Raw genomic sequence first — 14,968 nt, 5'->3', positions numbered from 1 at the left:
GGCTTCACTGTGTAAGTAGCCTTTCCACCCCGAGCAAGTTATTTCCCACATAAAGTGATTGTTAAGTATGGAACTGATGTATGTGCATCACTGAGAATGGGTTTAGCACATAGTATCCACTGAAGACGCTACCTCACATTAGCTGTATTACTGTGATAAAGGGTAAGCTATAATTAAAGTTACAGAGGAACAAAAGCGGCCCTTTTCACAACATTAAAACATACATGTAAAAATAAATGCAGCAGTCACAAGTCTTACCCTACGAACTCAGGTGAGCAGAAACAACTTTATTTTTCCTCTAATTTCAAGCTCTCTTTCTGGCCAGCTGCTGAGAAAATTTAACTCCTGAGTCTTCTTGGCTTCCTTTTCCCTAAGGTTGTATCAAGTGCCAAAGTATTTAGGGGAGGAGGAGGCCTCTAGTCCTCTGTCAAAAATATTTTGGATTTTTATAGCCATTTCCCTTTCTCTGTGGTGAGACTAGGCCCTCCAGAACCCTGTGTTTTGACGCCAGGAATTGAGGCCATCCAAATCAGCTGCCTGGGTTCCTATCTGCAGTGGGCCCCATGGGCCTACAGAAGAACAGGGGCTGCTCAGGTCTGAGCTGTTTGCTGCCCAGAACCAAGGCTAGGATGGAGGAGCTCAGACTCTTCCAGTGGAAGCAGTGCTAGGACTGAGACAGCCACCCATGAAGAGGGGACATTGACATCCAGTTGATCTAGGCTCACTACAAGCTCCGCCTGCCAGGTTCATGCCATTCTCCTGCCTCAGCCTCCTGAGTAGCTGGGACTACAGGTGCCCACCACCACGCCCGGCTAATTTTTTTGTATTTTTAGTAGAGACGGGGTTTCACCATGTTAACCAGGTGTGAACCCGGGAGGCGGAGCTTGCAGTGAGCCTAGATTGCACCACTGCACTCCAGCCTGGGCAACAGAACAAGACTCTGTCTCAAAACAACAACAACAACAAAAAAATGTTATTGTGTGCACACATGTGCACAAGTCATATAAAATATATAAAAAAAGAAACAGCCAGATGGTTGACACTTTTTATAACCATCTTGAAATTACGGAAATAATGGGAGGCCCAGAGCACAGCGAAACAGGTTAAAGGAAGGGGAGAGGAGAGACTTGGCTAGCAAAGGTCTTGTTCTGCAGGTGACACCTCACAGCTGGTGCTCTATGGAGCCTGTGGTAAGCAAGTCCTTCAGACCCTTAAAGGGGTCCCGCCTCTCAGTTTGTCTTCCTAGATCCAGACACGGAGACTGCAGAGAAAGGCTATGTGCATTTGCTGTCTATTCCACCGTTTCCTCTGCAGAGGCGGATGTCCCTGACTGAAGACCATGTTGCAGGCCCACAGCTGCCTACAAGCCCTTTGGTCAACCATCCCAAAATATGGCTAAGAAGCCTATTCTGAGGTTAAACATTTTTGGTTTCTTTCAGTGGGAGGCAAGGGTCTTTCGGACTAGGGAGGTAGATATGCAGCAGCCTCAGGTGTCCTAGGTGCTCTGCAGCTACACTGGTCAGGCCACCTGAGGTAGGTCCCCTCTGCACCAGTCTCACACCCTGCCTGGGGGATGGTAGTGGAGAAAGCAGTAAAAGCAGGTCTGAGGCAGGTGTGGAGATCAGTACAGGTGGCCTTGGCGAAGGGCAAAGGGTGAAGAGAATGTTGGGAGCCATGGGTGACTGGCTGCATAGGTACCATGAAGACCACTATGGGCTGCAGGGTGTGGATGAGGGGACAGAGTTTGCCCCAGAGACCAAACCTGGTTTGTGTCAAACACTACAGGATTCTTATTTTGTATTTTTTTAATATTTAATTTTTTTTTTGAGATAGGGTCTCACTCTTGCCCATGCTGGAGTGTAGTGGCATGATCTTGGCTCACTGCAACCTCCGCCTCCCAGGCTCAAGTGATCCTTCCGCCTCAGCCTCCCGAGTAACTGGGACTACAGGTGAAAGCCACCACACCCGGCTAATGTTTATTTTTTGTAGAGACAGGGTCTCACTGTGTTGCCCAGGCTGGTCTCAAACTCCAGGGCTCAAGTGATCTACCCACCTCAGCCTCCCAAAGTGCTGGGATTATAGTCATGAGCCACCACATCCAGCCAGCACCACAGGATTAAGCAGACATGATGAGTCTTTGACACAGGGGCAAACCAGGGCCCAGAGAGGTGACTTGGGACAGGGCTGTCTCTTCAGTCCTTACCACACTGTGGACAAGATCAACCTTAAGACAGCACCCTGGGCTCTCACTGGACCCTAGATTCCGGCTCACAGCACACAAAGCAAACTGATCCCTGGAAAGGGTCACCTGTTGCTGCCTAGCAGCATTCTGGTCAGTTTGCATCCTTGAAGTGACATAAGCAGGGAAGCAATTCAGAGCAACATTTATTTATCAAGACAGGGTCTCACTCTGTCACCCAGGCTGGAGTGCAGTGGTGAAATCATGGTTCACTACAACTTCTGCCTCCTGGGCTTAAGCGATCCTTCGACCTCAGCCTCCCAAATACTTGAGACTACAGGTGCCTGCCACCACGCCTGGCTAATTTTTTATTTCTTCTTTTTTGGATAGAGATAGGATCTCACCATGTTGCCCAGGCTGGTCTTAAACTCCTGGACTCATCCTAAAGTGCTGGCCTCTCATTCCCTGTCTGTGCACACCTCACGGTAAGGGCCAGCCCGTTTCCTCCTGGTCACCTCCAAATCTTGCTGCTGTTAATTCAACTCAGAGGTATGCACGTGAAGTAGGAGGGCAGGGGAGGTGGGGATGGCAGGACATGGATGGTCCTTGAGGCGTTGACTCTGGGTGTCATGGGCTGTGAGAGTCAAGAAGGGCAGTGGCCTGCCTGACTTGGGTTCAGAAGGGTCACTCTGGCCACTGCAGTGAGAACTGAAACCAGCCAGGCCAATTCTCCATTGTTTCTGCTCTTCCAGGCAGGAGAATATTAGGCCTGGAGTCAGAAGGCTGGGGGTTGTTGGGGGGTGTTGGGAAGAAGTGGTCCTTTGGTCAGGGTGAGAAGCCAACAGGATTTCCTGGTGCATTGGAGGTGAAAGAGAAGAGGCACTGGTGGCTGTGCTTTGGTCCTGAGCAGCCAGAAGCCAGTTGCCATCACCTATGACAAGGGAGACGGCGCCTGGAGCAGAGCCCAGTATGGGGTACGTTCAGGGTAGATCAGGAGGTATGATTGTGCAGTAGGCAAGTCAGGCTGGGGGTTGTTGGGGAGGCCTGGGTTGTAGGTGTAAGCGTGGGACCCACATCAGATTGGTGGCAGGTCACGCACACTGGGCTGGCTTTCAGGTCCTCCCTGCTGGCTTCCTACTCCCAGGGACTCTCTCCTCCCAGGTTCCTTAGCTGGGTGAGGGGTGGGACAGAGCCCTTTCCTAGGGAGGCCCGGCATCCCTTGCTGTCCAGGGAAGGGGAGTCCTTCCAGACCCTGGCAGCTACTCTGCCCCTCCCCTGGCCTCCCCAGGCCTAGCCAGGGCTAGGTTCTCACCAACCTGTGCCACCCTGCCTTGTTACCCGGAAGCACAGCCTTGGGGACTGAGCAGGCCCTCACTGTCACTTTAAGAAGGGAATCAGCCACCTTGTGTTCACCACCTCTGGGGAAGGTGTGAGAGGGGAGAAGGAAGTGGCTGTTTGGCTGCTGACAACATGAAGACTTCCTGCGATGAGAACAGAGGCACAGGTGCCGGCCCTGCAGTCCCCAGAACCCGTACTGGAGGGGGCCATGGGGCACCGGACCCTGGCCCTGCCCTGGGTGCTGCTGACTCTGTGTGTCACTGCAGGTGAGTGCCGGCACCAGAGAGGGGCAGGGGCTGCAGGGAGGGTGATGTAGGACAACAGCCCACCAACCTTGCTGCTGTTCCACAGGGACCCCAGAGGTGTGGGTGCAAGTTCGGATGGAAGCCACCGAGCTCTCGTCCTTCACTGTCCGTTGTGGGTTCCTGGGGCCTGGCTCCATCTCCCTGGTGACTGTGAGCTGGGGAGGCCCCGATGGTGCTGGGGGGACCAAGCTGGCTGTGTTGCACCCAGAACTTGGCACCCGGCAATGGGCCCCTGCTCGCCAGGCCCGCTGGGAAACCCAGAGCAGCATCTCTCTCACCCTGGAAGACTCTGGGGCCAGCAGCCCCTGCACCAACACCACCTTCTGCTGCAAGTTTGCATCCTTCCCTGAAGGCTCCTGGGAGGCCTGTGGGAGCCTCCCGCCCAGCTCAGACCCAGGTGGGGCCAGGACGAGGGGCCCAGGAGGTCAGGGAGGGGCTCGGGTACTGGCCACCCATCTGATTCTTGTCTCTGTGCCCAGGTCTCTCTGCCCCGCCAACTCCTGTCCCCATTCTGCGGGCAGACCTGGCAGGGATCTTGGGGGTCTCGGGAGTCCTCCTTTTTGGCTGTGGCTACCTCCTTCACCTGCTGCGCCGACAGAAGCACCGGTGAGACCTGGGCCCTGTTCACATTCCCCTGACACTGGGCTGGCCACATGCCCTGCAGAGCTCTGACTATCCTTGCTCTCTCCCAGCCCTACCCCTAGGCTCCAGCCGTCCCACACCAACTCCCAGGCACTGACAGCACGAGCATGGGTGAGGAGGGGGGCTGCTTTGGGGACGAGGTGGCAGGGGGAGTTGGGGCCAGGGCTGGACCCAAGCTATACAGACTCACTTGACCCTCCTTCCCCCGTGTAGGCACCCAGCCAGGCCTCCCAGGCTACTCTCCACGACCCTTATGCCACTATCAACACCAGCTTCTGCCCAGCTACTTTGGACACGGCTCACCCCAACGGGTGGGCATCGCTCCCCACCCACGCCGCACACCGGCCCCAGGGCCCTGCCGCCTGGGCCTCCACACCCATCCTTGCACGTGGCAGCTTTGTCTCTGTTGAGAACGGACTCTACACTCAGGCAGGGGAGAGGCCTCCCCATACCGGTCCCAGCCTCACTCTTTTCCCTGACGCTCGGGAGCCCAGGGCCATGGAAGGACGCTTCGGAGTTCAATGAGAGAGACCATGAGGCCACTGGGCTTTCCCCTTCCCTGGCCTCCTGGGCGCCACCCCCTTACTTTATTCTTGGGCCTCCAATAAGTGTATCACGGGTACTTGGCCAGGCCCACCTGCTGCGGATGTGGTCTGTGTGTGTGCATGCGTGGGGGTGTGTGGGCACAGGTGTGAGTGTGTGAGTGACAGTACCCCATTCCAGTCGTTTCCTGCCATGACTAAGTCAGCAACACAGTTTCTCTGACTTGGGCCTTGGCTGTGCTGCTGCTTTGGGGGTGAAGAGACTGGGGAGGCAGTCTCCACCCTTGGAGGAAGAAGCCAGGTGAGAACCAGAGTGGGTTGGGGCCTCCTTGCAGGGCTGGAGTTGGCCCAGGGAGAGGGCAGTGTCCCAATCTTAGAGATCTCTCCTGGCTTCTCGGGGTGACGGGGTTTGGAGGAGCTTCCTGAGGGACACTTGTAGCTGCCTAGATAGAATTGGGGGATCCCAGCAGGATGGTTTCTGTTCCGATCCCACCATGTCCTAGGACAGCTGCAAGGGTTCCTGGGGCTTCAGCCTGAGAGAAGTCCCTGTGGTTTGACCTGGCATCCTTCTGCCGGGCTCCCTGCTGTGGCCTGGTCTGCGGTCCTGATGCCCTCCTTCCACAGCTGGTGTCAGGCAGGGGGTGGAGAGTAGGGGGATTCGCCTGAAATCTTCCCTCAGTCACTTCCCCCACCTGCTCTCCGGGCAGGCAGAGGCCTTCACAGACATGGGGGCCTCCCCACAAAATGTTCCATCCAGAGCCAGCCCTTCTGCCTGTGGGCCCCACAGCCTGGGCCTGATGGGCTTTTGCCACACAAGACGGTGTGAGTGAGAGGGCTCTAGGCTTCAAGACTCCCCAGGAATGTGGCAGGCCCTAGGTGGCGGGACAGTGTCGTTCCTGAGCCAGGCTGAGGCTGCTCCCCGAGCTGGGGTGAGTACCCCTGGGGTACCCCTCAGACCCTCCCAGGGACTGCATGGGGACATCGCAGGAAGTGCCAGCTGCCAATCAGGAGCCACGCCCTACGTCCAGCTCAGGGACGGCCTGCCCAGAGGCTGCATCCACCCTCATCACCCTCCGCAGCCCAGCACACTGCCCCAGGCAGGCCCTGATGTGGCCTTGCCAGGACCCAGCCCCATCCAGTTCCCAGCTCTGCACTGTGCTGGGAAGAGCGTGGTTGCAGGTGGTCAGGCCTGCCTTCCTTGGCTGGTGGTCATCCTCCTCCTCCCAGAAACCCTCAGCACTGGTCTAGGTAGCTCAGCAGTTCCTCCAGGGCTGGGGGCTCAAGGAAGAGACGAAGAAGGGTTGCTGCAGAGGTCCCCAAGGAGGGTGAGGAAGGCAGTGCCGGGAGGAAGATGACAGGGAGGGAAGGGAGAGAGCAAGAGCACCCTGGACCCTGGACGGGTGTGAACAGTGGGGCTTTCTCAGGGGAAGCCTGAAGGGGATCTCCAGAAAGCTGGGTTTCTCTAAGAAGCAGACAAAGGGGGAGCTCTGAGGGACCCCCTGCCAGGGCCACTTGCCTATCACACAGTGGAGGAAGAGTCCCCCGGCCTGAACCTGTCTTCCATAAGCTTAGGAGACTACAGCCCAGCCTGGTCCCTGTGGGACTTGGAGCCAAACATCTTGGGATCCAGAAAGTATCCCGACATCCAGCCTGCTCCGTGCTGCCCGGCCTCAAGTGTCAGAGCCAGCAGCAGCGACAAAGGGCGCCCTGAGAGTGTGTGGTGCACTGTGCTGTGATGCATGGTTGAGCCTGAGACCCAGAGACCAGAGTGCTGTTGGCTCAGTGTGCATGGAAATTGAGGCCTGAGGGAGCTGATGTGCTCCAGGGGAAGAGCTGAGTCAGCCCAGCAGCAGCACCTGCTTCCCCTCCAGTGGCCCCAGGCGCCCAGGACACGCCCCAGCACCCATGGCCCAAAGTAAGGTTTCAGCTTTGAATGGACCTGGATTTGAATCCTGGGGGTCCCTCCCTGGCCGTGTAGTGCCTGTGTGGCTCACACTGAGCATCAGGTACGTGAGAAGAGTGAGGAGGCCTACAAGGATGTGAAGATTGTAAACCAGGAGGCTCCCAAGGCCTGAGCAACTCTTCCCAGATGGTCTTATCTTACAACAAGTCAGGAGGTGGGTATTTTCAGGAAGTCTAGTTTGACAGATGTGGAGCCTGAGGTGCAAAGCATTGCTGTAACCCACTCAGGGGGCACAGGGCTGGGAGGAAGAGGAGTTCTTGGGGAAGGAGAGCAGGAGGCAGGCCTGGACAAGCATGCTCCTGGTGGGTGGAGGCGCAGCTGGCTGATGAAGGTGCTCTGCGAGCAGCCTCACATCTACACCAGGTGGTGTGGCTGACATTGCTTGGGGGCCAGGCCAGATCATGCCTGAAAGGCCTGAGTGTCAGGGCCTAAGTCAAGGGCGTGATACACCACGTTCATATATCACAAGGCTCATAGTTGTTTTGGTGGTGGGTTTTTTTTTTTTTTTTTTTTTTTTTTGAGATGGAGTCTTGTTCTGTCACCAGGCTGGAGTGCAGTGGCATGATCTCAGCTCACTGCAACCTCTGCCTCCTGGGTTCAAGCGATTCTCTTGCCTCAGCCTCCTGAGTAGTTGGGACTACAGGCGCCCACCACCACGCCCAGCTAATTTTTGTATTTTTAGTAGTGACGGGGTTTTACCATGTTGGCAAGGATGGTCTCGATCTCCTGACCTCATGATCTGCCCGCCTCAGCCTCCCAAAGTGCTGGGATTACAGGCGTGAGCCACCGTGCATGGCCTAGTGGTGGTATTTTGGGACAAGGTCTCACTCTGTCATCCGGGCTGTGCAGTGGTGGGATCTCAGCTCACTGCAGCCTCAACCTCCTGGGCTCAAACGATCCTCCCGCCTCCGGCTCCCAAGTAGCTGGGACCACAGGCACGTGCCACCATACCTGGCTAATTTTTGTAGTTTTTCTTTTTTTTTTTTTTTGGTAGAGATGAAGTTTCATTATGTTGCCCAGGCTGGTCTCAAACTGTGGGTTCAAGTGATCTGCCTGCCTTGGCCTCCCAAAGTGCTGGGATGACAGGCATAAACCGCTGTGCCTGGCTAAGGCTCACTGTTAACAGGTCAATATCCCCAAATTGATCTTTTTTTTTTTTTTTTTTGAGATGGACTCACTGTCACCCAGGCTGGAGTGCAGTGGCATGATCTTGGCTTACTGCAACCTCCACCTCCCGGGTTCTAGTGATTCTCCTGCATCAACCTCCCGAGTAGCTGGGACTACGGGTGTGCACCATTGTGTCCAGCTAATATTTGTATTTTTCTTTTTTTAGTAGAGACGGGGGTTTCACCCGTCTGGTCTTGAACTCCTGACCTCAGGTGATCCGCCCACCTTGGCCTCCCAAAGGGCTGGGATTACAGATGTGAGCCACTGTGCCCCGCCTGAATAAGAGCTTCTAAATCAAAATTTCAGCATGGCTCCTGGTCAGAACTGACCAGCTGATTTAATAAGTTGATGTAAAAATTTTACAGTCGGCCACCCCTGGGAGGGGGAGTCTCTCCCTAGTCAGTGAGGGACCAGATGCCAGAGCATTGGCAATGTACAAAGGGCTCAGCCCTGTGGCTCATGTGTGTGATCCCAGCACATTGGGAGGATGCCTTGAGCCTGGGAGATTGAGGCCAGCCTAGGTAACAGAGTGACACCACGTCTCTGCAAAAGAAGAAAATTAGAGGGCAACTGTGGTACGTGGCTATAATCCCACCTACAGGCAGAGCGAGACCATGTCCCCCACTAAAAAAAGGCCAAGAATGCAGGCAATATAGATAATATGGGCCCTGTGATGAATGGTGGCCAAATAGATCAATACAGAATTGAAGAAGACACAGAACACTTGTATTTCCAGTGTAACACACTGGCTAGGACAGTACTGTGAAGGGAGGCAATGAGAGCAGACGTCTGTGCCTCATTCCTGATCTCAGGGGGAAAGCAGGAACAGGGTGGTTGCCAAGGATGGGGGGCAAGGGGCTGGGGCAGGGATAGACTTGGCTGGTGAGGAAAGGAGGATAGTTTTTGAGGGAAGGTGGGGACATACAAGCAGCAGTTCTCAAAATGTGGTGCAGGGTCCCAGCCCCCTCCCTGCCCCTGCACCTGAACACACTGCATCCCACGCCTCTCCCATGGCCACCTGCTGGGCTAACAGGCTGCATTTAGGCTCTGCCCCTGTTGGAATCATGCCCTCCTCCAGGGCTGCCTCCTCCCAAAAGCCCCCTCTGAGAGACAGCCACAGCCCCAGGCTTAGCCCCAGGCCCTGTCACTGATGCTGGGGGAGGGAGGATGAACCACCCAGGAGACCTCATACCATCCTAGAGCAGAAATCCTGATGCAAAAGGAATCTCCCATGGGGGTTCAGCTGGGTCCGGGGCCCGGAAAGTGACATAAATGTGCACCTTGCATCTACGGAGAACGCACGTGGCGGTACCAGGCCTGAGGCCCTTGGGGAGTATGTGCCCTCCAGAGCTACCCAGAGGCTGTTGGCTAAAAGTTCTATGTGACCCCTCCTTGGATAGCCTGGTAAGCAGGTGACCTTCCAGCTGGGTCCCATGGCTCATGGGCAAGGCAGGAATGGAACCAAGAGTCAGTCCTCAGTGGCTGGGCGCCGTATCCCATGCCTGTAATCCCAGCACTTTGGGAGGCTGAGGTGGGCAGATCACTTGAGGCCAGGAGTTCGAGACCAGCCTGGCCAACATGGTGAAACCCCGTCTCTACTAAAAATACAAAAATTAACTGGGCATGGTGGCATGCACTTGTAATTCCCAGCTACTTAGAAGGCTGAGGCAGGAGAATTACTTGAACCCAGGAGGCAGAGGTTACTGTGAACCAAAATCGCACTACTGCACTCCAGCCTGGGTGACACAGTGAGACCATCTCAAAANGTGCTTCTTGGAGCCCTGTCCCCGCCTGCATAGGATGGGGAGGTCAGAGGGGAGCCTGCAGATCCAGTCTCACGTCTAGGGTGCGAAGGGGTGGCCTCCAGAAGAACCAGTCTGTGTAGGGGACCATCAGCCCCCTCACCCCTTGAGCAAGGTCGTGGTCCCTGCACCAAGGGAGCGGGCCTGGGATGGGAAGAGGCCAGCTGGGCCCTGGTGGTGCCTGGGGACTGCATGGGAGTCCCTGCCGGGGAGGGAGAGGGACAGAGGACAAGCTGGGGACTCTGGTGCTTGGGCTGGGGTCTGAGCGCCTGTGACCTCCACCAGCTTCCTCCTCCTAGTCCTCCCTGAGGACTGAATCTGGGACACAGAAGGGCAGAGATTCAGGCCTGCCTTTCCTCTCCCTGAAAGAGCCTGTGGTGGCCCTGGGCAGAGAGAAGGATGAGAAGTGAGGCTGAGTGAAGTGAGGCTGAGTGAGGTGGGGCTGCGGGGATCCAGGTGGGAGGGGCCCAGCCAACCAAGGTCAGGCCCGGCCCCTCAGCAGGAGGTGGGCACTGGGGCCCTTGGGCAGGGCTGACTTGACACTGACCACAAGGGAGGCCCTTTTGCAATAAGGGAAAAGAAGCCAGATGGATAAAGGAAGTGCTGGTCACCCTGGAGGTACACGGGTTTGGGGAAGGCTCCCGGCCCCCACAGCCCTCTGCGGAGCCTGAGCCCGGCTCCCCCCACTCACCTCAACCCCCAGGTGGCCCCTCCACAGGGCCCCTCTCCTGCCTGGACGGCTCTGCTGGTCTCCCCATCCCCTGGAGGAGAGCAAGGCCATGGGCTGGCCCCTGCTGCTGCCCCTGCTGTTGCCACCAGCATTTCTGCAGCCTGGTGAGTGCCCAGGACTGCCCAGATGTGGGCTCTGCCCAAACCACAGGAGAGGCCAACCCGAGACAAAGGTGGGACATCTTGAGGAGGCCCCAGGCTCCCACTACCAGGAAACAAGGGTGGGTCCCACAGGGGCAGGTGCCCCCATCCTCTCTCTCCCATGCCTGAAGAGTGGGAGACCCAGGCCAGAAGTCAGTCCAGCCACCTGTCACACGACTGCCTGTGGATGAAGGTGCGGGAGGGTCTAGGGTCACCCTCTTTGTGTCTTGCGGTGGCTTCAAGGTCTCTCCCACACTCTCTCCCTCCCACCTATAGGTGGCTCCGCGGGATCCGGTCCAAGCGGCCCTTTTGGGGTCACTCAACCAAAACACCTCTCAGCCCCTATGGGTGGCTCCGTGGAAATTCCCTTCTCCTTCTATCACCCCTGGGAGTTAGCCACAGCTCCCAACATGAAAATATCCTGGAGACGGGGCCACTACCACGGGCAGTTCTTCTACAGAACAAGGCCAGCTTTCATTCACGAGGATTACTCGAACCGGCTCTTTCTGAACTGGACAGAGGGTCAGGACCACGGGCTCCTCAGGATCTCGAACCTGCGGAAGGAGGACCAGTCTGTGTATTTCTGCCGAGTCCAGCTGGACACACGGAGATCAGGGAGGCAGCAGTGGCAGTCCATTGAGGGGACCAAACTCACCATCACCCAGGGTGAGTCCAGCTGCCCTGGCACGTGCCCTGCCCACTGCAGTCAGGATTTTTGGTGACTGGTGATGTCTTCACATTTAAACCCAGTTGTCTGGATTGAGAACTGTTAGCATTTCACCTTGCTACCCCTTCCCTGTGTGGGCTTCTGAGAGCGGCTTGCTCATCCTGAATGTCCCCCAATCTAGAAAGCAGCACACCATGCCCTTCACCCTGATGGCCCGCACCCCCAGAAGAGGGTCTGCTCATTCCTCATCTCTCCCCAGCTGTCATGACCACCACCACCTGGAGGGCCAGCAGCCCGACTACCACCTGGAGGCCCAGCAGTGCAACCACCACAGCTGGACTCAGGGTCACAGAAGGCAAAGGGCACTCAGAATCATGGCACCTAAGTCTGGACACTGCTGTCAGTGTAGCATTGGCTGTTGCTGTGCTCAAAACTGTCACTTTGGGACTGCTGTGCCTCCTCAGGTGGAGAAGAAGGAAAGGTAAGTGCCCAGGACATGCTGTCTCCTCAAGCCTCCAAGCTGGGGTTTCTCAGAGCCCACCTGCAGCTAAGGGATTTCAGAAATATGCAGACCCTGCTGGCTCCCCTCAAGCCCACTGAGGCCAACTCCGTGGCCTGTGCTGGGGCGTCTGCATCTCGGGGGCTCCTGCAGTGGGGTGGTGCAGGGTCACGTGTGAGAACCCCCAGCCTGGGTGCAGTGGCTCACACCTGTAATCCCAGCACTTTGGGAGGCCAAGGGCGGGTGGATCATGAGGTCAAGAGATTGAGACCATCCTGCCCAACATGGTAACACCCTATCTCTACTAAAAATACAAAAATTAGCTGGGCATGGTGGCACACGCTTGTAGGACCAGCTACTCAGGAGGCTGAGGCAGGAGAATCGCTCGAACCCTGGAGGCAGAGGTTGCAGTGAGTCAAGATCGCATCACTGCACTCCAGCCTGGTGACAGAACAAGACTACGTCTCAAAAAAAAAAAAAAAAAAAGAAAGAAAGAAAGAAAAGAGAGCCCCCAGTCCTCTCTACACAGCTGGATCCCCGCAGCTACTTCTCTCTCAAGTCATCAATCATCCACCCTCCCCTGAAGGTTCCTGGGGAGGGGAGGGTCTGCCCTGGGAAAAGGATAGAGAGAAGAGAAGGGACCAGAATTGGGCTGAGCTCAGCAGGCACTGGCTGACTGCCCACGTGCCACGGCCTGGCTTGAAACTGGAGAAGCAAAGTAGATAAAGCATAGGCTCTGTTCTCAGGGAACTGGGGGTGTGGAGTTGTCAGTTGCCTCAAGGACTAATTGCTTCATTGAGAAAGAGCTATGGTATCACTAAACAAGGGTAGGAGGAGAGAGAGGTAATCTGGGAGGACTTCCCAGAGGAGGTGACATCTGCAGATGTCTCAAAGAAGAAAAGAATTAGCTTGGCAAGAGGTGAGGGTGGTGTAGAGGTCACTCACTTTCCTTGCGGGTGGAGGAAACCATTCCAGGAGCTGTAGGAAGCTTGATGCTGGTGGAGGAGGCAGGAGAGGAGAGGAGACGACCTTGGAAATCACATCCAATAGCCTCTGATCCCAGAGGCAGCGTGAGGCAGCAAAGGGTGACCTCAGCTCCCCATGGGAGACCTCAGTCTGTGGAGCAGCGGGCAGAGGTGGGCCAGGCTGGGTCAGTGCAGTGCAGGGGTGAGGCGGAGAGAGGGAAAGGGCCAGATCCTAGAAAATATTAAGTAATAAAAACCAATGAGATTGATTGATTGCTGTAGGTGCAAGGGAGCAGGAAGAAGCATCCGTTTCCACTTGGGTGCATGGGGCTGTGATGAAACCATCAAGTACAGTAGACAATAGAGGAGGAGACTATGTTTGGAGGGGAACGATGCCTCGCTTAGTTTGGAATCTTTTATTTGTTTTGTTTTGTTTTTTTTGGTCTTGTTTTGTTTTTTTGTTTGTTTGTTTTTTGAGATGGAGTTTTGTTCTGTTGCCCAGACTGGAGTGCAGTGGCACAATCTCAGCTTACTACAAGCTCCGCCTCCTGGGTTCACACCATTCTCCTGCCTCAGCCTCCTGAGTAGCTGGGACTACAGGCGCCTGCCACCACGCCTGGCTACTTTTTTGTAATTTTAGGAGAGACGGGGTTTCACAGTGTTAGCCAGGGTGGTCTCGATCTCCTGACCTCGTGATCTGCCCAACTCAGCCTCCCAAAGTGCTGGGATTACAGGCTTGAGCCACCTCACGAGCCAGTTTGGAATCTGTTATACTGGAGATCCATGTGTGGCATCTCAGCAGAGTTGTCCTTTGGAAACTTGGATGTACACATTCCCAGTTCAAAAGAGAGGACAAGGCTCCAGGCATCAATGAGTTCTACCTCAATATCCTCCAAACCTGACAGTAAGTTACCATCAAGAAAGTCTTCAGGCCAGGCACAGTGGCTGACGCCTGTGATCCCAGCACTTTGGGAGGCCGAGGCGGGTGGATCACCTGAAGTCAGGCGTTCAAGACCAGCCTGGCCAAAATGGTGAAACCCCGTCTCAATTAAAAACACAAAAAATTAGCTGGGCGTGGTGGCAGACACCTGTAGTCCCAGCTACTCAGGAAGCTGAGGCAGGAGAATTGCTTGAACCTGGGAGGCGGAGGCTGCAGTAAGCCGAGATGGTGACACTGCACTCCAGTCAGGGTGACAAAGCGAGACTCCATCTATAAAAAGAAAAAAAAAGTCTTCAGTGAAAGGAGATTCGCCCTATCAGCTAGGAAAGCACAGAGGGGAGGAGCTTGGGGTCGGGGCTGCCTGCAGGCTTGCAGGTACAAAGGCTGTGCGCCTCAACTTCCTCATGGAAGCACGTGAGATTATTTTATAACCATAGAGTGGAGACAGTCTCAGTATGACCAAACCCAGGAGCCATGTATTAAAATATTGATAAATTTAACTATATAAAAAATGTTTTGCCGGGTGCAGTGGCTCACACCTGTGATTCCAGCAGAAAATCAGGAGATCAGGAGATCACAGAAGGTCCAGGAGCTAGTGAGAGAGCAGGAATGGAGAGCAGAGGGGCCGGCAGGAAGCTTGGAGAATCTGCAAAATAGTAGATTACAAAGGAACGAGAGTCAATGAGGTTCAACAAGAGGTAGGGCGGGATAATGACCAAAGACAGAGGGAACATTTCCAGGTTCGTTCTGTGAGGTCAGCAACACCATGACCTGAGAGCCAGATAAAGACCCTGCAAGAAAAACAACACACAAAATACAGACAAAAAGGCCGGTGAATATTGATGGAAAACTCTTCAGCAAAATTCTAGCAAACCAGCTTTGACAGCACGTTAAAAGGATTGTATACCATGACCAAGTTGGAGTTAGTCCTGGAATGCAGGTATCACCCAAGACAGGAAAATTAATCAATGTAATGCATCCCATTAACAGAAAGAAGGACAAAATCCATATGATCATCTCAACTGCTGCAGAAAAAACATCGGACAAGATTGAATACCCTTTCCTTTTTTTTTTTTTTTTTTTTTTTTT

The 14,968-nt window shown here is 55.0% G+C and overlaps 2 protein-coding genes across 6 annotated transcripts in view; both read left to right on the top strand.

The window, feature by feature from the left end:
* The first annotated feature begins 993 nt into the window (after positions 1 to 993).
* On the top strand, positions 994 to 5,236 carry PVRIG (PVR related immunoglobulin domain containing). 2 transcript variants are annotated; one of them, XM_017886041.1, is made up of 7 exons: positions 994 to 1,414; positions 2,570 to 2,728; positions 3,045 to 3,783; positions 3,869 to 4,219; positions 4,302 to 4,428; positions 4,515 to 4,575; positions 4,678 to 5,236. In XM_017886041.1, the coding sequence occupies exons 3-7, from the start codon at positions 3,666 to 3,668 to the stop codon at positions 4,987 to 4,989; spliced, it is 969 nt and encodes a 322-aa protein (XP_017741530.1). In that variant the 5' UTR covers positions 994 to 1,414; positions 2,570 to 2,728; positions 3,045 to 3,665; the 3' UTR covers positions 4,990 to 5,236. The 2 variants fall into 2 exon arrangements, with proteins under 2 accessions (XP_017741530.1, XP_017741532.1); XM_017886043.1 differs by having other exon boundaries at positions 2,570 to 3,153; positions 3,525 to 3,783; positions 4,678 to 5,234.
* Positions 5,224 to 14,968, top strand: part of PILRB (paired immunoglobin like type 2 receptor beta) — a 15,193-nt gene continuing 5,448 nt past the window's right edge. For 2 of the 4 annotated variants that reach the window (XM_017886044.1, XM_017886046.1), the window contains exons 1-3: positions 9,911 to 10,772; positions 11,085 to 11,474; positions 11,735 to 11,956. In XM_017886044.1, coding sequence (XP_017741533.1) covers positions 10,718 to 10,772; positions 11,085 to 11,474; positions 11,735 to 11,956 — 667 coding nt within the window. In that variant the 5' untranslated portion in view covers positions 9,911 to 10,717. Of the gene's footprint in view, positions 5,308 to 5,336; positions 7,124 to 9,910; positions 10,773 to 11,084; positions 11,475 to 11,734; positions 11,957 to 14,968 lie in introns of those variants that run through there. The other 2 variants (XM_017886047.1, XM_017886045.1) reach the window with 2 other exon arrangements.

Source organism: Rhinopithecus bieti, unplaced genomic scaffold (genome assembly GCF_001698545.2).
Source record: "Rhinopithecus bieti isolate Rb0 unplaced genomic scaffold, ASM169854v2 scaffold_14454, whole genome shotgun sequence".
Lineage (NCBI taxonomy): Eukaryota > Metazoa > Chordata > Mammalia > Primates > Cercopithecidae > Rhinopithecus > Rhinopithecus bieti.
Note: the sequence above shows the minus strand (reverse complement) of the source record. Positions and strands in the feature narration are given on the sequence as shown.